General features: G+C 51.7%; 1 protein-coding gene across 1 annotated transcript in view; it reads left to right on the plus strand.

Annotated features, from left to right (window-relative positions):
• The first annotated feature begins 678 nt into the window (after positions 1-678).
• LOC149361821 (heparanase) overlaps positions 679-27,908 on the plus strand; it is a 44,960-nt gene continuing 17,730 nt past the window's right edge. The window contains exon 1 of the mRNA XM_089569595.1: positions 679-909. Coding sequence (XP_089425721.1) covers positions 679-909 — 231 coding nt within the window. The remainder of the gene's footprint in view (positions 910-27,908) is intronic.

Here is a 27,908-nt window from a genome sequence, read left to right on the forward strand (position 1 = left end):
AGGCCCTTACCGATGAGAGAGACAGACACGTTTCCTTTTCTTAAAACCAATTTTCTTTTCATTTTCCTTCCCTTACGGCCCGGTTCGGGCGTCCACCGAGAAATGAGAGTTTCCTTGTGCACTGTTTGTCTTTGCTTGTTCGGTTTTTTCCCCCTCTCCTGTGGCGTCCCTCGGTTCTGCGCATTCGCAGCTGGGGCTAATTCCTATACCGTTCCGCTCCGTACCGTTCCGAACCGTATCGTTAATGAGTGCCACCAAGGGACAAGCAGGGCAAATCTTATGGGAAGTGATAAAACGATTTTTAAAAGCCCACGTTTCCAACAGTTTTATGGCGCCATGATACAGTCCTGCGTTTGTTTAACGCCGTGAAGAGCAGTTCGTATCCGTTTGCTCACTTTAACAGTTTCTTGTCTTCTTTACACCAAGCAGTAACTGAAAACAAAAATCGTATACAGTCACCTCTAGGCGTGTGTAGGTTTTTTGATAGGCACTGAGGTGATTTTGAGCCAAAATCGCCGTCCAGAAACGTCAGAAACTAGCTTGGAGGCGTGTTCAGTTCTGTGCGCCTGACAGAAGGAAAACGCAACGGAGCGGAGAGGATTTTCACGCGGCTGTGTGTTGCGGCAGTAGTAGTAGAAGAAGAAGAAGCAGGCACCGAAGAAGCGCTACTGGACAACCATGCCGCAGCCAAGCAAGGGGCGGCGGGCGCCCTCGGGCACCCGCAAGCCCTCCCGCAAGGACCATTCCGGGGCGGAGCAGGAACTGCCTCCGGTGACCACGGTGCAAGCGGTGGGCCACCTGTCTCTGCTGCTCCTCTGCCTGGCAGCGTTGGGGGCGTCCTGCTACGCCTTCTACCTCTACTACCTGGTGCCTGCGCTGGGGACGCCGGGCTCTGTTCGCAGCTATCAGGTACCGCTCGCGAACACTTGCTGGTGAACTGCTGACGGGTGTCCGAGGTGGTGGTGGTGGTGGTGGTGAAAAACATTTATAGTGCAATAAATATTTACAGAGAGATGATTGGGGTAGGCCCTATTGGCCCTTTCCCCTAACACTAGGTGGAGCCCCTATTCCGGGGCCCCATTGGCAAGCAACGCCGCCCGCGTCCGGTGAACTAAGGCCTTGTGGGTCTTTAGGTCCTGACAGCCGAGCAGGGCCGCCTCCCAGTCCTCTCTGGTGGGGTTGGGGGGGATAGATGGGTTTGATTGACACGCCCAAACCATGTGGAAGGTGTCAGCCACCTCCCCACAGAACTGGCATGGGCCATCAAAGGATGCGTTGAAATGTTTAAGTACCGCCGGGCACAGTACAGTGTTAGTAAGAATTTTGATGAGGAGGCGCTCGTCAGCGCGATCCAGCCCCTTACAAGGGGCCGTATAGCGCCGGTGCTCCTCCTTGTTGTAATTGGTGATGCTTTTGAATGTAAGGGCCAGATTGTCTGATTGGGAGTAGGCGTCCAAGGACAGGGACATAGCCCGGGGAGAGAGTGCGCGGGCGGACTGATCGGCCTGTTCGTTTCCCTGGGGGCCTGGGGACCGGGGGCCCAAATCAGGTTGCGTGGAGTTTGATCTTCGCATCGGCAGCTATATTCTAATATGCGCCAGGCAAGCGGGGGGCCCCAGCCCAACTTATAGTTCCGACAGGCCCCTCGCGAGCCGGTGATGATGTGTTTCGACTTGGGAGTAGTGAGAGCCAGAGCAATGGCAATCTCCTCCGCGTGTGTTGCACTGTAGGCTTTGAAAGTGAGCCCGTTAACTGTGTTTGTGCTGTGTACGCCTGCAGCCGTGTACCACACCCCGTGGTGTGAGCCGGCAACGTCCACGTAATACACATGTTGTTGGTTACCATAGTATCGCGCCAACGCTTCCGCGCGCGCCTGGCGACGACTGCTATGGTCTTCTCTGGACATGTTGCGGGGAAGGCGTCGGACCTGGAGGGCGCGTCTCCAGGGTTCTGGCACTCTCTCCCTTTCCTCAGTATGGTAGTCGTGTTTGATGTGTAGCCGCTCCAAGAGGCGGCGACCGGATGTGGTCTGTGCAAGACGCGTGTATTGGTTGACTAAGTGGGCGTCTCGAAGCTCCCGGAATGTGTTTACCACGCCCAACGCCAGAAGTCGCTGGTTGGACGTGGTGACCGGGAGGTCGAGAGCCCGCTTGATGACTTTCCGGAGGATGACCTCCAGTTGGTCATTATCATGTTCGCGCAGGTGCAAGTAGGGGGTTCAGTAGAGAATTCTACTCGTTACGAAAGCATGGGCAAGCCTCAGTGCATCCTTGCTTCGTGATCCGCCCTGCTTGTTGGAGACCCGGCGGACCAATGCGCCCACCTGGTCTCCCACTGTGCGAAGTTTGGCTAGGGTAGTGTCGACCCTGCGTTGATGGTGTATGAAGAGACCAAGGACGCGGATCTCCTTGGACTCCCGGATTGGTCCCGAGGGGAGACTGATGCAAAGCGGTGTTGTGTCCCGAGGGGAGGGACGTATGTGCACAAATTCTGATTTAGATGGGGCGCACTGGAGTCCGCAGTAGGCCGCGTAGTCGTCGACTAGGGTCGCCGCTGCTTGCAGGCAGGATTGCATGTGGCCCGGGTTACCTTGCGTGGCCTAGATTGTAATGTCATCCGCATAAAGAGCGTGATGTATCCCCGGCAAAGAAGACAATTTGGAGGGAAGATGGAGCATTGCCAAATTGAAGAGGAGGGGAGACAGGACCGCGCCTTGAGGTGTTCCCCATGAGCCGATGGTGTATGGCCCGTGTTCCGCATCTTGTATGCGTATGTTGGCTTGACGGTCTGTAAGAAATTGTTTTATGTAGTTGAATGTTTTGTGGTAATATGTTTTGCTGTGCTAGTAGCGTGTCCCAACAGGCATCGGGTCCAGGAGCACCGCCGCAGTGCCGAAGGAGGAAGGAGCGTGGGCCGGAGACGGGGAGTCGGAGGGAAGTGCAGGAAAAACTGTATTTACATAATTACATGATTATTTACAAAAATGACAAACAACGTAAAAACTGAAAAGTCTCAGGCAAACGTTGAGGGAATCGCTCAGGGAGTCGCTCCGGGAATGGCTCCTCGATGAACGTCCGAGCGATGAACGTTGAACGATGAACGTTCCCGCCTTTTTCAACCAATCGTAGGGACTTCGTCCGGGTGCTTCAAGGTCGTTCACCGCTTCGTCGTCTTCCTCGGCTGAGGCCCCTGGATACCCTGAAGTGGCCCGTCAGGCCAGGTGGATTCCATATCTTGTTTCGAGGAAACGTCAAGGGCGAACACCTGAAGCGTCGTCACCTCGCTTCATCCGCTGAGGCCCTTGGATACTCGGAAATGTCCAGAAGAGCCTGTTGACGGGCTAGTCGTTTCCGGCCAGGTGGATTCCATATCTTGTTCCAAGGAAATGGCCCAAAGGCGAACACCAGCAGCGTCGTCACCCCGCTGTTGACAAGAGAGCGAGGCGCGGTTGAATGGCAGACGCTCGTCTCCGCAGGTGGCAGGAGGCGTTTGAGTCATTGTTACCCTGACAGATGCACACACAAAAATTCGCAGGGTCAATACTGCTGCGTTGGGTGCCGACTAAGGGGAACTCCGGAAAACACGTCGTGGCAGTTAGGCAGAAGTGGTGGTACCAGGAATCCAGGAGCTGAATACGTCCATCGTGTTCGGTTCCACCTGTCATGAGGTTGCATGGGAGCGCGTGCATGAAAAAAGACCCCTTTCGCAGAATCGCGCACTGCATCTGGGCATGGCCTAAGTGGAGACAGGTGTGACGGGTTCACACAAAGAGAGTTAGGGGGGGGGGGGGGGGGTAGAAACACAACAGCACGTCCGCCGCCCGAAGAGGTCTCGTAGTGGTTGCAGCCAACGCTGCTGCGCGCAGAGACCTGGAGTTGTGTCCGTCCGGCTTTTGGTCACAACTGGGCCCAAAGGTTCTTCTTGCTTCGTTGACAGCTGTAACGGTCTCAACCAGCAAAGTCCAAAGCCCAACAAGCAGAAAGCGCCAAACCAACTTTAAGACCTGCCAAGCTGTCTGCGGTCAACAAAACCTCCTTCGAGTATATGAGCTTTCGCGTGAAATTTTGCGTCCTCCTCCGAAAGTTTCCAAGTTTGACCAAACCAGAATACACAGAGCCTGTTTAGCCAAAAGGGAGGAAAAATTTTCTAAAATTTTGGGGGGTGCCGTAGCACGGTTTATGTCACAGAAAGCCACCTCCCGTCAGAGCATAAAGAGAAGGTGGAGCTGCTGAACACACAAACAAAACAGACAAGACATGATTCCGTTAAAGCAAAAAAAAATACAAATTTGCCTAGCGGATTAACGTCTGGGGAGTCAGGAAAGGGCATTATACGGGAAAGCTTCGGCTGAGGCCATCAGCGTTGCCATTATCTCGTCCCTTTTTGTAACGCACGTCAAATGAGTGCTCCTGTAACGCCAGGCTCCAACGAAGGAGTCTACCGTTTTTAGCTGACATGTTCCGAAGCCAGGTCAAAGGGCAGTGGTCGGTTTCCACAGTAAACCGAGATCCTGCCAGGTAACACTGTAACTTCTGGATTGCCCATACCAGACAGGCGCATTCCTTCTCCGACATACTGTACGCCTGCTCGCGTAGCGTTAGCTTCCTACTAAAAAATACTACGGGGTGTTCCTCCGTTTTCGGCCTGTTGACTGAGGACGGCTCCCATACCGCGGTAGCTGGCATCGCACTGCAGAACAAAAGACCGTTCGTAGTCAGGGGCTCGTAAAACGGGCTGGCTAGTCAAGGCTGCCTTGAGGGCAAGAAATGAGCGTTCCTTGGGGAGGTCCCACACGACTTTCACAGGTTCGCTCTTTCTCAAGCTGTCGGTGAGGGGGCTCGCGAGCTCGGAAAAGTTTCGGATATAATGTTGGTAGTACCCGGTTAGCCCGAGGAAAGAACGAATGTCTGTTTTGGTGCCTGGCCTGGGATATTCAGATATCGCCGCTACTTTTAGTTCTAGCGGACGCCGGTAACCGCGTCCGACGACATGGCCCAAATAGGTAACTTCCGCTCTCCCAAGTTGACATTTCGTAGCCCTGACGGTCAAGCCGGCCTCTCGCAACCGTGTCAACACTTCTTTTAGATGGTACAAGTGTTCCTCCCAGCTCTTTGAGTAGGCAGCTATGTCATCCAAATACGGAAGTGCGTAGTCATGCATGCACTGCAGGACCCGGTACATAAGCCGGGAAAAACAAAACTGCGCGTTTTTGAGGCCAAAGGTAAGGACAAGAGGGCGAAACGTTCCCAAGGGGGAAATAAAGGTGGCAAATCGGCTCGCCTGCTCAGTCAGAGGCACCTACCAGTACCCTCTAGTGAGATCTAGCGTAGAGACATACTGAGCGCTACTTATGGTCTCGACCCTCTCCTCCAGGTTTGGAATCGGGTAGCTCTGATCTCGAGTGATTTCATTGAGACCATGATAGTCGATACAGGGCCGGGGATCTTTACCGAGCGCTTCAACTAATATGATCGGGGATGTGTACTCACTCTCCGACGGCACTATCAGTCCTGAGTCTAGCATCCGCTGTATCTCTGTTGCCAGTGTCTCTTTCTGCCTAGGCGAGACACGGTAGGGTCTGCACCGAACAGGCTCGTTAGAAGTTAACTCTATGCCATGTTCCATCAAGCTCGTTCTCCCGGGCTGGTCTACAAAACGGTCGCCGAACTCTCGCAGAATAGCTACCAGGTCCCTTCGCTGATTATCGTCTAGCGTGGGATCACTGCTAACTTCTCACAAAGCCCTTCGAGTGCGGAATCTAACGCGGACACCGGGAAAAAATCTCAGTCTCCAGTTCCTCAGGCACATTCAGAGCCAGGTGTACAACAGCTTCTCTCTCTCGGTACGGCTTCATTAAATTAGTGTGATAGATGCGTACTTCTTTGCGTCTGCCAGGAATTCTAACAGCATAGTTAGTGTCGGAAAGCTTCTGTATCACTTCGGTGGGACCCTATCACAGCACCTCTAGTTTGTTCTTTCGTTAGGCACTAAGCAAAAGAACTTTGTCTCCAACGGCGAAAGTTCTTTTTCTGGCGTTCCGGTCGTAATAAAGTTTTGCTCGTCCCTGAGCGGATTTCAGGTTGGCCTCTGCCAGCTCGCGACATGACTGAAGGCGTTCTAACAGCTGCAAGACGTACTCTACGAAAGTGGGATCCTCTCCGCGCCCTTCCCATGCCTCGCGGAGCATCTGTAGCGAGGACCGCAGGGATCGGCCATAAACCAACTCTGCTGGGCTAAAACCGGTGGCTTCGTGAGGCACTGACCTCAATGCAAACATTGTAGCAGGCAAACAAGCCTCCCAGTCTCTTTTATGTTCATAACACAAAGCCCTCAGCGCTCTCTTTAGCACAGAATGCCATGCCTCCACACTGTTGCTTTGCGGGTGCCGCACCGAACTATGAACAATGCGAATGCCGCACCTCTCGAGGAAAGTAGTCGTCAGAGCACTGGTGAAAACGCTGCCCTGATCACTCTGTAGTTCGGCCGGAAATCCGACCCGGGCAAACACCGAAAGCAGTGCCTCAACTACCTCAACCGTGTTGATTTGTTTCAGTGGTACAGCTTCCGGGAACTTGGTAGCCGGGCAAATTATGGTGAGAATGTACTTGTAACCAGACGTAGTCACCGGCAAGGGCCCCACCACATCAACAACAACACGACGGAAAGGCTCGGTGATTATGGGAACCAGTTTCATTGGTGCTTTTCTCATCTCATGTGACTTCCCAATCCTTTGACAAGTGTCGCAAGTCTGGACAAACTTTTCCGCGTCTTTGAAGCATCCGGGCCAATAAAATTCTCTCAACAATCTTTCTTTGGTCTTTTTAATTCCCAAATGACGGGCCCAACCTTTTCCATGAGAGAGGCCGAGAATTTGAGCTCGATACTTAGTTGGGACAACAAGTTGGTCGTGTTGGATACCTTTCTTATCCTGATACTGGCGGTATAGTAGGCCAGAACGGCGCTGGAAAGTTAGGCTCTTCCGTGACACACCTATGTCACTTTGGTGACTCAAGTTTTGCAGTTTGGTCTTTCTCTTGCTCAGCGGCGAACGTTTCTCTGTCCACACGAAGGAGTTCGAGAAAGCCATCCGAGTGGGGCAACACTAGATTCGTATTCAATCCCTCTCCTAGCCCCAGCTCATCACTTGCGCTTGATTCGGAAGACTCACCGTAGCCAGCACTACTATCGGTGCTTATTACCCCTGTGCCAGAAGTGATTAAGTCCTGGTCTGGCTCGTCATTGTGGACATGCTCTTGGATCAAAGTTTCATTCCTGCCCTCTTCCTCCAGGCGCTTTGCTTGCGCTGCGATTTCTCGAGCCTTTGCATGAGTGAGAGCCTGGACAGCGTGATCCCCAAAACTGAGGCCCTTTTCTCTGAGCAGCATATCCGAGCGATTATAAAAAATGTACGGATACTGCTTGGGCAGGTTTTGTGACACTGCTGCTTCGGTGTGAAGCAACCCGAATGGTCCTTCGATTGCGACGCGGGCGATGGGCAAGCATACGCTATTCTCCTCCACTACCTGCCGTATCCAGGCACATTCACCTGTAAATTCTCCTGGCTTAACATACTCTGGCCGGACAACGTCCATCGTTGCAGCGGAGTCGCGGAGAAGTTTGCATGGTTTTCCGTTAACCTTTAGGTCCCGTAGATAGGGCTGCAACAATCGGAAGTTGTCGTCCTCGTTATCCAGAAATGAGAAGATAAGTTTTGTCTTACGGCAGCCGGTCGAGAGGTATCCGGGCTCTCAGCACCGGAAACACACGATCGGCTTTTTGGCTTCAAAAGCCTTTTCGTTCTTAGCGTGTTCCTTGTTTCTAGCATCTTTGTTTTTGGGTGCGGGAGGACTATTCGACGACATGTTTCTCGCTGATTTCTTAGTCCACTCATTTGCTGGAAAACGCGCCCGACTATCTTTGTCAGATTGAGACATGGGCCGAACACGTGCTCTTTCAGATTCCCGACGGGCCACAAACTCATCAGCAAGTTCTGCCGCGCGCTCTACAGTCTTTTTATCTGGCCTGTCTTGCACCCACAAGCGCATTTCCTCCCCCAGAGAACCATAAAGCTGTTCGAAGCAGACTGCTTCAATGACCATGTCGCGACTCTCATAAGGCTCCTCCGCTTTAAGCCACTCAATGAGATCGGCTTTTAACTTGTATGAGAACTCTTGGAACGTCTCGCCGTGTTTCCGCCTGGCATCTCTAAAACGGCGCCGGAATCCATCCGCTGACAGTCGGTATTTCTTGAGAAGCGCTGCTTTTACTTTGTCATAGTTATCAGCATCTTCTTTCGACAACCTGGCAATAATTTCGGCCGATTCACAAGGCAGCACATGCAATATTTTCTGCGGCCAGGTCTCTCGTTGTACTCCTTCTTTCTCACAAACCCTCTCGAAGTTTACGAGGAACAACCCGATGTCCTCATTTGCTTTGTAAGGCTGTAGAAGATCTTTGATTTTGATTTTTCCAGGTGTCGAGACCACCTGAATATTGGTCGAATTATTCTCGGTGCGCTTTGCCTCCGCAATTTGCAACTCTAAACGCTTCAGAGCAAGTTCTTTGTCTAACCTGTCAGCCTCCTCCATAGCGGCTTCCTTGCGGTAAAGGCGTTCTTTTTCAACCCTGTCGGTCTCCTCGTTAGCTGCTTCCTTTTGGGAAAGGCGTTCTTTTTCTACCCTGTTGGCCTCCTCCTTGCGCTCTTTTTCAACCCTGTCAGCCTCCTCCTTAGCCTTCCTGATCCCCTCTTGAATGATCTCCCAGGACTCCGAAATTTCGTCGTCCTCGACACCACACTCCTCAATAGCCTCAATCAGCTGCGGCTTTCTGCGACCTTTCCCGACCTCAATACCCAGCTCTTCACACAACAAAATCAAATCTGGCTTCTTTAGTTTACTCAAACCCATGGAAACTTCCGAACGAGGACTTTCAACAATAAGCTCCTACGTGAAATGCTTTAGCGAGCACGTGCAGAAGATTAATCTAAAGGTACTGATAAATTTCCAGAGTTATCAGCCTGGCGCTCACCACTGCTGAAGCCAGGACCAAGCGTGGACGATCCCGCCGCTGCCAACCAGTTGATATGTTTTGCCGAGCTAGTAGCGTGTCCCACCAGGCATCGGGTCCAGGAGCACCGCCGCAGTGCCGAAGGAGGAAGGAGCGTGGGCCGGAGACGGGGTGTCGGGGGGAAGTAAAGGAAAAACTGTATTTACATAATTACATGATTATTTACAAAAATGACAAACAAGGTAAAAACTGAGAAGTCTCAGGGGAAACGTTGAGGGAATCGCTCAGGGAGTCGCTCCGGGAATGGCTCCTCGATGAACGTGTCGAGCACTTTAAATAGACCCTCCCGAGATCTTCCCGCCTTTTTCAACCAATCGTAGGGACTTTGTCCGGGTGCTCCAAGGTCGTTCACCGCTTCGTCGTCTTCCTCGGCTGAGGCCCCTGGATACCCTGAAGTGGCCCGTCAGGCCAGGTGGATTCCATATCTTGTTTCGAGGAAACGCCAAGGGCGAACACCTGAAGCGTCGCCTCGCTTCATCCGCTGAGGCCCTTGGATACTCGGAAATGTCCATAAGAGCCTGTTGACGGGCTAGTCGTTTCCGGCCAGATGGATTCCATATCTTGTTCCAAGGAAAGGCCCCAAATGCGAGCACCTGCAGCGTCTTCACCGCGCTGTTGACAAAAGCGAGGTGCGGTATGAATGGCAGACGCTCGTCTCCGCAGGTGGCAGCAGGCGTTTGAGTCATTGTTACCCTGACAGATGCACACACACAAAGTCGGAGGGTCAATACTGCTGCGTTGGGTGCCGACTAAGGAGAACTCCGGAAAGCACGTCGTGGCAGTTAGGCAGAAGTGGTGGTACCAGGGTTCCAGGAGTTGAATACGTCCCTCGTGTTCGGTTCCACCTGTCATGAGGTTGCATGGCAGCGCGTGCATGAAAAAAGACCCCTTGCGCAGAATCACGCACTGCATCTGGGCATGGCCTAAGTGGAGACAGGTGTGAGGGGAACACACAAAGAGAGTTAGGGGGGGGGGGGGTAGAAACACAACAGTGGCCACAGTTGGTGTTACTGAGGTGGTCCAGGACACGGTGGAAGAAACAGACTAGGTGTCTGAACGCGGCTGCCGCGCCGGCGACTTTTTTGATCGTAGTTTACGCCTCTCTCGGCAGATGGCGTGGATCGTTGGGGGGTCAACCGTAGCACCCGACGCGGCGCACGGACCTCCACAAACTTTGGCACGCGCGTAAGAATGACCAGTAAATTGCCCGATATATGTCTGTGTACTAGACTAATCGTCCGGCAAGCCTTTGTAAGCAAGCTTAGGTATATGCTCATGATTATTTCAGCTTAGAAATGCTATTCATACCTAAGCGTGCTGTGATACGTAAACGTCCAATATATCGACCAGAGTGGAATCGCCCGCGTGTTTACTAGTGCTCAGCTTGTACAAACGCAAAACAATCTGGCTTGTGCGGAATGCAGAATTCTTAGAAAGAAATTTCCAAACACGCGCTATTAAGATGTCAAGAAATCCTAGTCGCGCATGTCGAATACGATAGCTCCCGATAACGGAAGGTGATCGTTGGTTCCTGCTCGGTTTTGTGTCGGGCATTATTGCTCACGTAGGTGCTCGCTTTCCAATTTCATATCTGCGCGAAAATAGTGGCCCCACGCAAACTGCGGGCTGCCGCGTGTTCCCGAAATGCACTGTCTCCACCTGTGCTTTGCCGCCACAAGCGTACAGGCACGCGAAGTAAAGTTTGAAGGCCGTGCTCTCGAAATGTCTCATAAAACAACCGGCTACAAAACAAGACAGATTTTATTTTTCACATTCATGCAGACGTCGCCAACACAATATCACATCGGAGGCCGAATTTCGATGAAAGCGAAATTCCAGAGGCCCGTGTGCTGAGCGATGTCAGTGCCTCGGGTGGTCAAAATTTCCGGAGCCCTTCACTACGGCGTCCCTCATAGGCTGAGTTGCTTTGGGACGTTAAACCCCAATAAACCAAACCAAACCTAAATTCAGGACTGCAGTGCTTTTCAAGGTGTTTGGCATTCTAGACAAGCTTTGAAAGCTTCCTAAGATGTTGCATTTTCGCTTTCGAGTCAATTTTTGTCTGTTTGCAGACCTGCGTCATTCGCATAGCAATGTAATAGTGCAACAAATTTGCCATCATATCTTCTTTATGCTCCTCACATGGAACGAGAATGTATGCTTTGCTAGCATAGCTTCAATTGTTACCTCATGCGCATGTGTGTGGCATTTTGCTGAAATTCTTTTTCAGCGATCTGCAGCAAAGAAAAAATCCTGAGATTTGGGTGCAGGAGCCCACCTCTTGTCTTACATTGCACAAGTGTGCTTTCAGGCTGAGCACGGACCTCAGTTTCTTCATCAAGGCTCTGTCGTCATGCGGGGCAGGTTGAGCCCTTCAACATTTTTCTGCACATAAACCCAGCCAGGTAATACACAATGCAGTGAGCAACCTCTGGCTCTGCACATACCTCACCAAACGCTTCATCACACTCAACCTCCGCGGCAACCAATCCATTCAGTTTGCATTTTAGCTGCTGAAGACGAGTCTCTTGTTTTCCGTCCATTTGAAACGCAAGCTTTAGATCAGCCAACGTAAGCATATGCGTTTCCCGAGCTTGCTCTACCTCGCAGTTCCCAAGCTTGGGTGGTTTGATCAGGCTATACACTGAAAGCATATTATATAGCTGAAGAAATGTGGGTCAGGAGGGATGGTCATTCTGACCGCCTGCTTGGTGGATTGTCCCCCCCCCCCAAAAAAAAAAAACGCTCTAATACATCCTGGTTAAATTTTCCAGTCAGTACGTACTTGAAGCCACGCTGTTTGAGCAAATATCTTGTAAGCTGACAAAACTGACACGCAAGCCTGCTATAGTCTGCTTTGTCAGAAAATGATCGGGAGATATCCTTCCGGCCACCACTTCCCCCTCCCACTTGTTGAGCCAGTACAAGAAGGAGGCGAGAACTCTGAGATCTTTGCTGCCTGCACTGATGCCTTCTTTGGGATGATTGCGATTGAGTGCGTCAAACAGATTGTTAAATTTCAAGGCGAATTCTACCGTGCCTTTAACATTCTCCAGTCCCACTGTTTTCCTTTACGAGTAAAACTCCAGCCCGCTGGCCATAATTCGACTGAACAGCTGGGTAGCGAGTTTTACGCGCATCTTCTCCGTGTTCGACGAATTAATATGGGCATATGTGAGCTTGTGGCAAACACGCAAGTGTCCAGGCTGCTTTTGGTCTTGAACAAAAAGCTTATCATAGTGTGCCCATTGGACACGGCCACAAGGAAAGTTTAGAACCTTTTGGGAATGCAGACAGTTGCGCTCACACTTCATAAGATGCGGAGCATCCGAAAAGACAAATATGCTACGCTTGTCATCAACAGGGAGGAACGAAACAGCTTTTGCCCATCACACAATACACAGCAGTATATGACGGAAAATATAATGGGCAAAAAAAGACACGTGGCCCAAAAACAAGCGCAGCGATCCCTACCACTCCTTCAAATGCAGTCGCCGGCACACACGCCGCCCACACGCCCGCTGACCCCCCAATCTGCTAGCGCCATCTCACGACGCTCCCAGAAAACACGAGCCGACGATCGTCAACATCGCCTGCTGGAAAGGCGCTCTCGTTCAGACACCTAGTATATTCTTCCACCGTGGTCCAGGATCACTTCGTGTTTGACGTTGTCGAATGCGCCTTTAAGATCCAAGGCCAGGACCATCCTGTCGCTGTGGGACATTCGACAGGATGTAAGATGTGGTGAAGCTGCAGAAGTATATGCTGTGCAGACTTGTGAGGGCGAAAACCGAACATGGTGTCCACGAAAGTGTGCTGTTTTTCGAGAAAATCGGAGAGTCTGTCGCGCACTATCGTCTCCATCAGCTTGCCGACACAAGACGTGAGGGAGATGGGGAAGGTTCTCCACATCAATAGGTTTGCCGGCCTTCGGAATAAAAGTCACGAGAGCCGATTTCCAATCGAGAGGGAGAGGAGTCTCTCCGTCCCAAATGCTATTGATGTATTTGAGGAGCGCGGCGTAGGCTGCGTCGGGAAGGTTGGCCAAGAGCTTGACCGTAACCTTGTCGCGCCGGGGTGCAGTGCTCCGCTTCATTTTGCTTAAGGCTGCCCGGAGGTCGTGGAGTTGGAAAGGCTTGTTCAGCTCCGTGTTCTCTTCGCCTGCATACGAGTACGCCGCCTGCCGGGGGTCCTTAGTGGTGCACAGGTAGCGATCCCTGAGCGTGTGCGGTAGCTGTTTTGTCGTTCCTGTAAAGTTGTGCAAGGCCCTATGTAATTGGCGTTGGGCTTCCGTGCGTGTTTGTATTGGATCGATGAGAGCGCGGAACAGGCGCTACGTGTTGCGACCAGACATCTGGGGAGCAGCCGCGTTGCACCGGTCCACCCAGTTAGTGTCGGCTAGCTGAGTAGCATAATCCGCTGCCTGTTGTGTGAGTTCGAGGATGCGGTTATTTTTGCGTCTGTTATGTATCTGTTTCTTCCATCGCTTCGTGAGGCTGCGACGGGCCTCCCAAAGCTGGAGAAGGTGGTTTTCCACGTCTGTTTGTGATTCTGTGAGCTGTATCTGCTTTTCGTGTTGTGTGAGTTTAGACGTGAGCGATCGGGACCAAGCGTCGTATCCCGACTGGAGGAATTCATCATGTGTGTACACATGATGAATTATCATCATGTGTACACAGTTTTGTACAAGTTGCCATGATCTTAGCAGATTTTCAACAAAGGGTAGTGTACTGTTCTATTCATTTTAGGAGCATACGTGCCACCAGCCGGCAGAATGGACCCCATGTTAAGGGGCCGTTGGTTTGTCCTGTTGGCTAGCTGTGCTCAAGTGACTATATTGCCGGAATATTCCACAGATCCACTCGAGCAGACGGCGCCTAGAATTGCGATAACATGACAAGACAATTGATCTGACGCGTGTCAGAATGGGAACAAACATGGATTAATGATATCCTAGTTGAAATCAAGAGGAAGAAGTGGGCTTCGGCAGGGTATGTAATGTGAAGGCAAGATAACGTCTGTCCTTAAAGGTAACCGAGTGGTTATCAAGACAAGGCATGCCTAGCAGGGACGGCAGGAAGTTAGGTGGGCGGATGAGATTAAGAAGTTCGTGGGGATTCGGTGGCCGCAGGTGGCAAAGAACAGGGTTAATTGGAGAGGCACGGGGGAAGCCTTTGCCCTACAGCGGGCGTAGTCAGGTTGATGGTAGGGATGATAATATATAATAGCCGGATACAACTTAAGTCTGCAGTGCAGCTCAGCCCACATTCAGGACCACCGCACAGATTTCCTTCACGACCAAAAAATTAGCCCGTTACAACTTTTCTTGTTATCTAAACAAAAAGCTAGTCACAAGAAAAAAAGTATAAGCTCTAGAATTAGTATAGTATAGTAAAGGATTAAAAGGATTAGTATAGTAAAGGATTAAAAAGTTGATTTCGCTCATTATTGCCATTGGCCAGCTGAGTAATACAATACGTCGCAGACCTTGGCCCTCAGTGTTAGCAGCTGCTGTTTTTTTAGTTGCGTCGTATTATACAGTGTATTCGTAAAGCTATCACGCCTCCGTGGGAGTCAGCAAAGAATTTGCTGCCTTGTAATTGTTGGTTGTAACAAAACTACAAAGGCAATCGATTTAGACGGAATGGTTTAAACAGCGTTTTCGGCTCAAAACGATCTCAGAATGCAACCTAAGAGGTAACATGGTCCTAGTGGAAATGGATATTGAATTGTCCTGTTTTCTAAATCCAATGAAAAATTTCTCCAGAGGTGATTCGAACGCCTATGTTCAGCGTCCTAAAACGCGGCGCTAGTCCGTTACTCCACAAAAACGATGAAAGGAACCGATTTATTTGTGCTCCTTTGCTTGGAGCAGAAATAAAGGGGCTCCCTTCTTTCCTTGGACCCGCCGCGGTGGCTCTGTGGCTATGGCGCTCGGCTGCTGCCCCGAGAGACGCGGTTTCGATCCCGCCCGCGGCGGTCGAATTTCGATTTAGGCGAAATTCTAGAGGCGCGTGTACCGTGCGCTGTCAGTGCACGTTAAAGGGACACCGAGGACGACGCTATAAGTTTTTTTTGTTACTAAAATCCGATAGTTCGGCATTTCGTGGCTTTGTTGACGCTTGTCCGGCTGCGAACGATGCATTTATTTCTAAAAGATTTGGATACGAAGTTGACAAACTTTTCCCGCCGCTCTGATTCAAACTCGGGACTCTTTGATGACGAAGTAGGGGAAAGTGACGTAAAGCGGTGGAAACGGAAACAAGTACTCAGTGATTGCTGGCGGTGAGCGCTGCGCTGCTGCCTAGCAGCAGCCGGAAAGAAAACTACTGCCATCCGGATGTCAACGGCCTTGTGTAGGCCGCCTAGAAGGCGACCGCGGCCGCATTTATTAGAGGGCTCCCGGAGAGGAGTTAGCGGTAGCAGCGTCCGGCCCTAGTCAAGGTCCCAGGGCATTCTCTAGCGTGTGCCAGTGACCCCTCGTCCTCTTCGGCATTTCGCCACTGCCGGCCGCGCGGGTCGGTACAGTGCTCCCCCCTGCATCCCCCCTAGACGATTAATCGGGATGTGTCAAGAGTCGTGGAGGGTGTCCAGGGTCTGAAGCTGAGGGCGAGGATCAGGCGGGCGACTCTGGCTGTGGCATAGCGGACGAGCTCTCGGTGGACGGCGAGGGGTGGTGACGCGAGGGACGAGGGTCCATGGTAGGTCAAGAAGGTGGGTCAGCTTGCGCAGTGGACCCAGTGCCGGCGAGGTAGCGGCAATCGGAGGCGGCCTTGGCACCGTGGCAGCAACCGGGGACACGTCCGCGGGCCTGATCTGGCTATAGGCAGCTTGCTAGATGGCGGCTGATGATGCTGCAGTGTGGTTGGTACATGAATCTGCTGTAGGCAAGAGATTGTGGGCGGTGGTCTCCCGTCGATCTTGCGTTTGGCGGCCGAGCCAGTGGTGTCAGGCTTCTTTGAAGATTCTAACGGCGATGGGGAGCAAGAAGGGCCCTCATCAGTGGCCTGCTTTAGCTTGAGTACAGACGCTGGCACCGGTTCAGGGTCCTTTTCAGGGAAAGTAGGGCGGATTACAAATGGCGTGATTGGTAATGCTGTTACCGGTGCCGTTACCAGCGGGTCTGGCAAGAAAATCCTGCTGCCGAGGAGTCGGCAGCGTCACTTTCACTACCGAGCCACCGTAACGACTGATTTGTTGCGACTGGTACGTGTGGGCGTATTCTGTAATAATCTGTAAGTCTGTAATACGAGGGTAATCCCAAAAGTAAGGTATCCAAAGGGCTGCGGCCGCTGGGAAACTATTTGCGTGGGTGCTTGCCGTACTGTTGTGTTCATTTTTCCCCGTCTTCCAAACAAGCCATGACTCAGTGCGAAAGGGATTGTCAGTCTTGGCACGGCAGCTATTTGAAACGGAGCTCCCGTTGGTCGCTACCGCCAGGCGCGAAGTTCGCGCAGTTATTCGATTTTTGAACCCAAAGGCGTTACACCAATCGAAATTCATTGCCAGCTGACGGAAGTGTATGGAGAGTCGTGCATGCATGTTAAAAACGTCCGAAAGCGGTGTAGGGAGTTCGCAGCTGGTACTGAAATTCACGAGGAAGAAAGAAGCGGGAGACCGTCAATTTCTGAAGAGGCAGTCGGGGAGATCGAATAAATGATGAGGCAACATCGGAGGATCACACTCGACGAACTCTGCCTTTTGGTTCCTGGCGTTTCTTGAAGCACTATTCATAGGATTTTGACAGCAAAGTTGAAATATCGGAAGGCGCGCGCAAGATCGGCTCCGAGAATGCTCACAAACGACCATCAACGGCAACGCGTTGACTCCTTCCGCGAATTTGTTCGGCCTTATGGAGACGAAAAGGAGACCTTTTTTGGATTCCTTTGTTATGGGTGGCGAAACCTGGGCATTCCACTTCACACCTGAGAATAAACAAGAATCACGTGAGTGGCGGCACTCCTCTTCGCCCAAGCAGCGAAAATTTAATCGAACACAGTATGCCGGTCAAACTCTTCCTCAGTGGCATGGGCGCCTTGAACATTGCCTATACACAGCTCTATTTCCGCTTCGCAGTTGCTTGCCGTAGCACGAACTGCGTCCGAGGAGCACTTAGGCACTTGGAGGGCCTCTGCTGCTCTGCCCTTGCAAATCGATGCACATAACTAAAGCATGCGGGCACGCAGAACAAATAGCTGCAAAGCAGCCAAAAACACCGAAACTCAGCTGGCCGCCTGTTGCGCCGCCATCGCAGGTTTTTTTTTTTTGACTCCCAACATTTAGGTTGTCTTTTGAAGCGATTGATTGATTGGTTACAAACATCTTTATTTCTTCAATATTCTGAGAACATGTGGGTGGGCCGCCTAGTCCGGTAGACCACTGGCTGCTACTGCTGCGCCGGCCCTCCCCACCAGCCAGTGCTGACGGTCAAGATCATCGCTGAGCAGAATAGCCTCCCACTGCTCCTCCGAGGGGTTGGGAATGGGGTCAACTAAGAGATTATATTGGCATGCCCACACCACATGGTAGAGGTTAGCTACCTCTCCACAATGTGGACACTGGGAAAGTATAGTGTAGGGTACCACTGGTGTAATTTAGCTGGTGTTGGGTATGTGGTGGTTTGTAGTCTCCTAAGGGTGTTCTCTTCTAACTGATTGAGGGATTTGTGTTGTGTTGGGTACTCCTTTCTGGCTGTTCTGTATGGCTCGAGTTTGTCAGCATACACTGCTAAACCTGTTAGGTCGCGGCACCCTTCATGGTTATCAGGGGGAGACGCCCGGTATAGAAGAGCTCGGGCATGCCTGTGAGCGGCTTCGTTTCCTCCTGGTAGTTCCAGGTGACCGGGGAGCCAGATGACTGAGACTTGGTTGGGTGAATGCTTAGTCAGCAATGACAACCCTGACTTGTGAATGAATCCGTTATTAAAGTAGCGACAGGCAATCTGAAAATCAGTGAGCACAACGGCGTTGGGGTTAGATGCTACAGCTAATGCAATAGCTGCCTCCTCTGCGTGAGTGCGGTTAGATGTTTTCACCGAGGCGCACTTCACCATCGAGCCCGATGGCGTTGAGACCACAATAGTTATGACTCGATTCTTTGGTCCTGCTGCGTCCAGGTAAAGGGTGTTAATTTGCTTTCCCATTTCTTCTGCAGGGCTTCACCTCTCGCTTTCCTCCTCTCGATGTTATATGCGAGATGCATATTCCGCGAACTGGGGTGCACGTTGATGCGTCTTCTCACATCGCGTGGGACCTCTTCCCTTTGGTCAATTGTATAGGGCTGATTAATATGGATTTTTTCGAGCAGTTCTCTGCCGGGTTTTTTAAGTGCGAGCCTATTGAGTTGTGTGAGCCATTGTGCTTCCCACATCTCTTTGAGGGTATTATGTATTCCTAGAGCCATGAGCTTTGCCGTTGGCGTGGAGTTCGGTAGCCCTAGTGCCGTCTAGAAGGCTTTCCTGATGACTACCTCGAACTTTTCAATTTCCGACCTGGATAGGTTAAGGAATGCGTCCCCTACATTATCCGAGAGATCTCTAAAGCTTGCACTAAACGGACGAAAAGCTTCACCAGGCTAGTCAACACCGAGGCTAGCGTGGCGCTGAGCCGCGGAGCGAGTGGACGTACAGCGCATCGTCTCCGCCAAATTTTGGCATGGTGACCCTCCTACCAGTCCGCCGCAGGGACCAACCGTTGCATATACTCAACTTGTACTGCTCTCCCAAACAAAAGCGAGTGACTTTTGCGGACCTCTTTTGCCGCGCGCTAAGAGTAGCGGGCCGCGATCCCCTGCTGATTGTGGGCGACTTTAACGCTCCCAGTTAGCTGTGGGGGTATCGCCAGGAGGAGTCGCGCGGGCGTAAGCTGGCGGAGCTTGCGTCCACGTTGGGCCTCACCCTCCACCCGGACCCTGTCCACCCAGCCCGGCTAGGAAATTCCGTGACACGGGATACGTGTACTGGCTCAACACCGAGAAGACCCTCGGTAGCGACCACTGCATCCTTAACACTACAATAAGCACACGCCCCATCAAGCGTCCCAGAACACAAGCTCATATCCCAGATTGGACGAAATTCAGGAAAAATTTTCACTCACTTCCGAGCAAGGCTACCCAGCATGGTCCCAACAGCTGCTGAAACACATTTTCTCGCATGAAACTCAGATCCAGCTCTCAGAGGCGGTCACGGACGTGGATAACCACCTTCTACACCTCTGGGAAGCCCGTCGCAGCCTCGTCCGCCATTGGCGACGCCAAAAACATAACAGAAAGCAAAAAGCTCGAATTGCCGAGCTTACCCAGAAAGCGACAGAGTACGCGGCCCAACTCGCCGACTCCAACTGGTGGATAGATGTAACACAGCCGCGCGACAAATGTCCAGCCGCAACACGTGGCGTCTCTTTAGAGGCCTACTCGACCCTACCCAAACACGAACCGAAACACAAAAACATTGCAGCGAGCCATTCACGCTTTCCCTGGCAACACAACTCAACTGGCACAGAAACTTCGGGACCAGTATCTCTGTACAGCCCAAAACCCCCGTGCATCTGCGTACTCTTATGCAGGCAAGGACAACACGGAGCTGGATCAACCTTTCAAGCTCCATGAGCTGCGGGCGGCTCTTGCCAAAGTGAAACGGGGCACTGCGCCAGGAAGGGATAAGGTCACCGTCAAGCTTTTGACGAACCTGCCCGACTTGGCATACATGTCCCTTCTCGACCACATCAATGCAATTTGGCACGGGGACAGCCCCCTGCCAATTGACTGGAAAAGGGCTCTGGTCACATTTATTCCTAAAGCAGGCAAACCAATTGACACAGATAACCTTCGCCCCCTCTCTCTCACCTCTTGTGTGGGCAAACTAATGGAGACGATGGTGCGGGATAGGTTATCTGCGCATCTTGAACACAAGCATGTTTTTGTGAGCACCATGTTCGGATTCTGCTCACACAGATCCGCACAGGATGTCCTCCTGCAACTTAATCGGGAAATCCTTGACCCCCTCGAATGCCCCCATAATGACCGGGTAGTACTCGCCTTGGATCTTAAAAAGGCATTTGACAATGTAACACACGAGATCATACTCACTAACCTAAGCCAGACCGACTGTGGTCTCAACACATTCCGATACATAAGCCAATTTTTAATGGATCGTCTATCCTACTTCCGAATACAAGATACAGAGCACGGTCCCTACCTACTCGGCACGCGGGGAACCCCCCAAGGGGCGGTACTTTGCCCGTTGCTCTTCAGTCTGGCTATGATGCACCTGCCGGCACAGCTGGAGGGTGTTGCCGGTGTGCAGGACGCCCTGTGCGCCGATTAAATCACCCTGTGGGCCACGCAGGGTAGCACAGGCGACATTGAAATCAGCCTGCAAACAGCGGCGACGATAGTAGACCACTACGCCCGTCGCTGCGGTCTTCAGTGTTCCCCTCAAAAATCGGAATTTGTGCACTTCCGCCCCTTGCAGAAGGGCACAACTAAAATCTCTCTTTCTCTTGAGAGTGGTCCCATACGCGAAAGTCACGAGATGCGGGTACTAGGACTCTACATCCACTAACACAGGCGGCCAGACACTACATTGTCCAAACTCCCTAAGGTGGGGAACCAGGTGGGCCGCATGGTCCGCCGGGTTTCAACAAACGCGGGAGGTTACGAAGTAAGGATGCCTTGCGGCTGGCAAACGCCTTTGTAACCAGTCGAATTCTCTACTCGACTCCTTATCTCCACCTACGGAAACAAGAGGTGGATGCGCTTGAGGTCATCCTTCGCAAAATTATTAAGCGTGCCCTTGTGCTTCCCATCACTGCTTCAAACAGCCGGCTTATGGCTCTAGGGGTGGTGAATACTTTCCAGGAGCTCCGGGAGGCGCACCTTATAAACCAGTACACGCGCTTGTCGCTAACGGAGTCGGGTCGCCGCCTTTTTGCTCGACTCCATATCCAACACACCCCTCCAATGGAAGACAGGTTTCGCATCCCAAACTGTGGAGACGTACCCTCCACGTGCTGCCTCTTCCAGCAAACATGTCACACGAAGCCCATAATGGTCGCCGCCTGGCACGAGCGGAAGCGCTAGCCCGCCATTATGGCAACAAAACAGGTGTATACTACGTGGACGCATCCGGGCCTCACCACGGGGGATGGTACACGGCCGCGGTAGTTCGCAACAGCAACACAGTTAACGGCCTCACTTTCCGATCCAGCAGTGTAACACAAGCAGAAGAGGTCGCGATTGCTCTCGCGGCCTCACATTCCGATTCGAAATACATAATCACCGACTCGCGAGGGGCCTGTCGGAACGTCGAACAAGGCTGCACTCCCTTCCTAGCCTATCGAATCTACCCAAATTGCATACGGGATACGGACCCCGCACACCATTACCTTATAAGGGCCCCTACTCATCAGGGGTTGGCAGGAAACGAGGCAGCAGACGCAGCCTCCCGCGCGCTCTTCACCGGGCTGTTTTCTCCTCCCCATCCGATCAGGAACCCGATTTTAATCCGGTCTATACGTTCAAAGATATTACAACATATTATCAAAATTGTCATCGCCTTTACCCTAGCCCATGCCAATGCCTGAAGAAGGCGGATGAGCGGCTCCTTCTCCGCCTTCTCACCAATACATTGCTGTGCCCGGCAGCGCTAAAACATTTTGACCCCTCCTTTAGCGGGAGCTGCGCACACTGTAGCGTAGTGTCTTCTGACACTTATCACATGGTGTGGGCCTGCCCCTCCAACCCCGCTGTTCCCCCCATCCCCGACCCAACCCGGGAGGACTGGGAGGCGACCCTGCTCGGCTCCCACGACTTACAGGCCCAACAAGCCTTAGTCGGGCGCGCCCGGGCGGCGGCAACCGCCACTGGGGTCCCATACTAGGGACCTCCACCTAGTGTTTGTAAGGATCGGTCCCTTACGGGCTGATCCAAACATACTCGTACCTCCTGTTCATTCTTCATAAATGTTTTCACCACCACCACCACCAGGCTAGCGTGGGCATCGTCGTCAGAAAAAGCCACAGGTGCGCATGCGCGAACTGCGTGACGTCACGGTGGACACCCGAACCGCGCCGTAAGGGAAGGAAAATGAAAAGAAAATTGGTTTTAAGGAAAGCGAACGACGCCTGTCTCTCTCATATCACGGTGGATACTTTGAACCGCGCCGTAAGGGCCTTAAGGAAAATGAAATGAAATGAAAATTGGTTTGAAGGAAAGGAAATGCCTGGCTCTCGTATCTTGGTGTACACCCGAAAGAAGTGAAGTCACACGCTGCACAAATAAAAAAAATAAATAAAAGACAAGCAGTGTGTGAGGAACCTCTCATATCTCGGTGGACACCCGAACCGCGCCGTAAGGAAAGGAAAATGAAAAGAGAATTGGTTTTAAGTAAAAGAAACGACTCCTGCCTCTCTGATATCTCGGTGGATACCCGAACCGTGCCATAAGGGCCTTAATTAAGGAAAATGAAATGAAATGAAAGTTGCTTTTAAGGAAAGCAAATGCCTTTCTCTCATATATTGGTGTACACCCGAGAGGAATGCATGCCGCAGTGCATGTCTCTAAAACAACCTTCTTAGACAGCAACGTATTCACTACAGTGTCCTCTTCGGCGAGCGCGGCTTCGGCCGCTTATCTGTTTTTTCAGCAGCGTCCGCTCCGGCGGACGCAGTTGTTGCTGCGACGCGCGTCTTTTCTTTCATTTTTCTTTTTCCTCTGATGTTCTAACTCTCCTCTATCTGCACGTGGCAGCGGTGGTGGCTTGGCTCGAGCCAGTAGCCAGGCCCGTGCAATTTCCTTTTCATCCTTCTCTCAGTCACAACAACAACCACAACAACGTATTCACTACACGCGCGGCTCCTACTCTTCCTTGCCGCAGCTTTTCGCTTCGAGATATCCAGGCTTAACCTTAGCTAAGCCACAGCCATTATTTTTTCCCGTCTTCCTCGTGTGATAAAAGTGCACTGGTGGTTTGCGAACAAAACTTATACACTGCAATATCCATCGAACACGCAACACGCATGCACGTTTGTCAGCCTCAGAGATCTGTGGTTCTTTTTCTCCTATTTCAGCGTCACGCTTATACTTGCGAGGTGGTGGTGGTGAAAACTTTCATTTCATGAACTAGAGTTTGGGAGCCACAGAGTGGTCCCGCTGCAGGGTCGGCGTCCTCAGTCCGGGACACCGCATGACGGGGCCCCGTCTCTCGCCCGTTTCCCCAGAGCCCTTTGGGACTCAAGCGAGGAGCAGTTGAGGAGGGCAGTCTCCCATGCCTCTCGGGAAGGGGTAGGGGAAGGGGGGAGATGGGGATTTTGAGTACATGCCCACACCATGTGGAAGGTATCACAGGTCTCCCCACAGTGCGGGCACCGCCCATCCGTGTTAGGATAGTAATGTTTTATGATTGCAGGACAGAGTAGAGTACCTGTCTGCAGGTGCCTTAAAGTTCGCTCCTCTGTCTTGCTGAGCCCCTTTGCAGGGGCCGGGAAAAGGCGGTGGTTGTCGCTATAATGCGTTATTATTTCCTTGAATCGCAGCAGCGGCTGGTTAGTCTCCGAGCCAGAAGAGAAGGGATGAGGAGCCCGGTGAATAAGCGCTCGGCAGCTGCGTCAGCGGCCTCATTACGTCGTAAGCCCTGGTGGCCAGGAGCCCAAATGATTCTTTTCGGTTTTGGATCAGTGGCAGTCCGTCTTAGAATCAAGCAGCTAAGGGGGAGATCTCCCCTGCCAAGTAATGATGACATGCTCTTCGGGAGTCCATGATAATGATTCTCGAATTGGCGTTGGCGGCAGCAAGCGCTATCGCTACTTCCTCGGCTCGCATTGAATTCGGGGCTCGAAAGGAGAGTCCATCAACGTGCATTTCTTGGTGAACGACAGCGGCCGTGTAAAATCTCGCCTGTTACGTCTACATAATATACACTGGGTCGGGAGCCGTGTTGTCTCTCAAGAGCCCGAGCCCGCGCTTGTCGTCTGTTTTCGTGCATGTCGTTGTTCATGTTACGGGGGAGCGGGGAGACCCAGAACATATGGCGCATATGGAGTGCAGTCGTGTTGGATGTGTAAGCGGTTTAGCAGGCTGCGCCCAGTGGCCGTCTGCATGAGCCGCGTGTATTGGTTCACGAGGTGGGCCTCCCGCAGCTCCAGGTAGGAGTTTAGCACACCCAATGCCTTGAGTTTGGCATTAGAGGTAGCCACCGGGAGATCCAGGGCTCGCTTAGTTGCCTTGCGGATGATGGCGTCTATTCGCGCCTCGTCTTGCTTAGTAGTGCAGAGATGTGGCACGGCGTAGAGGATCCGGCTAGTCACGAAGGTATAGCCAGAATAAGGCGGGTAAATTGAAATCCACCATTTTGAGAGAGCTGTGGCGCCATCTATGGGGCGCGCGGCAAAACGGCGGCACTGGACTGCCACGCGAGGCGGCCGCGGGTATGGGTATCGCTCGCGCTCTTACGTTTCATAGATTTTGTGACTGGTTCCTAGAACAATCATATAAGGTGAATTTCAGCCTCATGCCAAGGTCGCTCTGCACATCTGGCGATTGCGGAGGCAAACACTGCGTCCACAATTGCAGCGGACATGAATTGATGTCATGTCCATGGCTTGTGCAGTCTCACGGTTGTTTTCCTCTTGTGGGCTGTGCTCAGCGGCCTTCTGGTGTCGCCTCTTAACAGGGTAGCTTGCCTGCCTCAACAGCTTCCGCTTTTCCTCGACAACCTGTGTTGACAATATAAAAGGTTACACAATTTTCTTATCTCAAATCTTACTCAGAACAGCAGGACATAATTTAGGTGTACACAGAAGACGGAAACTAACAATATTTACAGTAACACAAATAAGGATGCATTAATTTATTGGAATCATTCTCATATATAGTTTGGCTTTTTTGTTTATTTCTTATGTAACAAGTCAACTTAAAAGCATTAAAATACTGATACTTCTACCTGCAGTTACACTGAACACAATAACAGAAATGAGATAGTGACAACAGTGAGACACAACTTCCTTCTAGCACCCAGCGCTGCATCCAATGGTGGCTATGTTCCGTTTGTCTGTCCCTTGTCCCACTGGGCATTTAAGCAATTTCCAGATCAAAGGTATAATTTGCTTATGAAGCCTTATTTAGAATACATTTTAATCAAATGGCAGCCTCCCCACATTAAGGCAACTTTACTGTTGAAACAAATGACTCCAATTTGAAAATGACAAAAAAAAAATCTGAGACTCTTTCTTTGAAACAGAAATATCCGTTCACATTAGCTCATATCTATTATGGTTAGAGCATTCAGCCAATTTTGTTCTCTAATTAGCAATATCGATTTCCACACTTCTGCATCGGCTGTCTTCTATACAGCATAATTGGCTCCCTTTCAGAATTACCACACTGGCGATTTTTTTATGCAGCATAACCATTTGAAAGTTCTCTACGTTTTGCAAAACGCTTCTCTGATGTAACATTATTAGGTGACTCCTCTGTACAGTGCACCAACGCATCAACTTTCACTACATAGCAAAACCTCGCTGTTCCTTTCAAAACCACTTATTATCAACGTGTGTACGTGTCATTCTTTGTGCAGCGATTAATGTAAATGGAGCTCTGGCAAGCTCTACATTTGTAGGCTATCTGAGTATTGTAGCAACTAGCAAAAGCACTAACCTTATAGAAATAACTTAGCCTGAGTCATCACTCCGACCATTATTATGTTAAACGATAGAAAAACCATGTTGCGCAGCAGGATTCCTTATCCCACAAATCAAATTTGTTCAAGCGAGCTTCGCTGCGCCGCGCTACGTACAGTGCAGGCCGGCGCCGCTCAGTACGCACGCAGCAAGCTGGTGTAAACTGAACGTAGCGTTTACCTTCTTAGCGTACCCGAGGTGAAGCATAGGCACAGGGTTCAGCTCCGTTGGCCGCTGGTCGATAAAATGGTCCGAGCAGACCTGCATATGCCATTACGTAGTTACCAGGTGCCGCGACTTCGTAAGCATAGCGCGGTGGCTGCGGCAACGAGGCAGTCGCACCGGCATTTTAACGAAAATCAACTTACTCTTGCATTTGCGCTGGGAACATAGTCCTTTCTATGAACCGCAGTAATCCACTTGTGGCGGAGCTCGGCGTTTTTTGTGCCCGGCGGAAAGCGATGCAGGCTGAATATGCGACAGCGGCACAACTCCCGATGTACGCTGTGCTCATCGCAAACGGTGGTCAGCAGCCTGCTTCTTTTCCGTTGGTTATTTGCACATCCATAAATGGCGCAGTGAAGCCCTGATGAAGTTTTGTACTTCGTTGCGGCAGGAATAGACATATTGGCTCATCGAAAAGCACCGCAGACGCACACACCCACGTACACGCCAACGCTGCGCGAACGCGTTTTGGCAGTCCAGCAAAGATGGCGGCCGGTCGCTGGGTTCCGGAGTATGCGCATGGCTCGTCCGGTTCGAGAGTATCGTAGAAACGCGTCCCTGCCCCGCAGACCGCCCCGCTTGTTGGAAACGCGGCGGATCATGCGCCCTACCTGTTCGCCTACCCTCTTGAGTTTCACAATAGTGGAGCCCGGTCTGGGTCTTTGGTGAATGAATGGGCCCAGAATACGGAGTTCCTCCACCTCTATTATAGGACCTCCTGACAGAGAGATGTGAATTGCTGTCCTATCCTTTGGGTTCGCTCTGACATGCAGAAGCTCTGATTTCGCTGGAGCACATTGGAGCCCACAGTCAATAGAATACGCATCGACTATGGAAGCGGCCTGCTGAAGGCGGTCCTCCATGTCCCCAAGGCTCCCCTCAGTGGTCCAAATTGTAATGTCATCTGCATATAACGCGTGTTGAATGCCTTCCACCCGGGCCAGTTGGCTTGGGAGGCGCATCATAGCTATGTTGAACAGGAGCGGTGATAGCACCGCTCCCTGAGGGGTACCGCGTGTTCCCATCATGTAAGGGCCGTATTCCTCGCCCTCAATCCGAAGAAAGGCCTGGCGATTAGTCAAGAAATCTCTTATATACGCGCAGGCCTTAGCCCCACAATCGGTACAGCTCAAGTTGGCCAGGATGCTTCCGTGTTTAACATTGTCGAAAGCCCCTTTCAGATCAAGGGAGGGGATGGTTTTGTCATTGTGTTGCATAGTTGTGGGTTGTATTACATCCCTGTGCAGCTGGAGAAGGACGTCCTTTGCAGACATGTCGGGGCGAAACCCGAACATGGTGACTGCAAAGAAGCCCTTACTCTCCAGATATGGAGAAAGGCGATCCCGTACCATCGTCCCCATAAGCTTGCCCGCACATGATGTCAGTGATATGGGCCTCAGGTTGTCCGTATTCACGGCCTTACCTGTTTTAGGGATAAACGTCACAAGTGACGTTTTCCACTCGGGAGGGAGTGGACGCCCGCCCCAGATCTTGTTGATGTATTCTAATAAATGGAGGTAGGCTGAGTCCGGTAGGTTCGCCAACAGGTTCACTGTTATGTGATCCCGTCCCGGAGCCGTACCCCGGCGCATTTTTGCTAAGGCCGCCTGAAGGTCGCGCAACTCAAAAGGGGCATCAAGTGTTTTATTAAGCCTGCCAGAGCAAAAGTACTCAGGCCCAGGCGGGTCCTCCGTACGACAGAGATATCTATCGCACAAAGTGTCCGTAAGTTGTGCCGTCGTACCTTGATACCCTTGCACAGCCCGCCGGAGCTGCTTTTGCGTCTCCCCTCTCGTTTGGGAGTGGCCGATTAGGCTGCGAAAGAGACGCCACGTCCACTTTGAGCTCATCTGATGGGCTGCGGCGTCGCAGCGTGCTATCCAATTTGAATCTGAGAGTTCGGTAGCATACGCTGCAGCCTGCTCTGTGAGTTTGGCTATGCGG

Source organism: Amblyomma mixtum, chromosome 2 (assembly GCF_055824585.1).
Source record: "Amblyomma mixtum isolate Tamu chromosome 2, ASM5582458v1, whole genome shotgun sequence".
NCBI classification, from domain to species: domain Eukaryota; kingdom Metazoa; phylum Arthropoda; class Arachnida; order Ixodida; family Ixodidae; genus Amblyomma; species Amblyomma mixtum.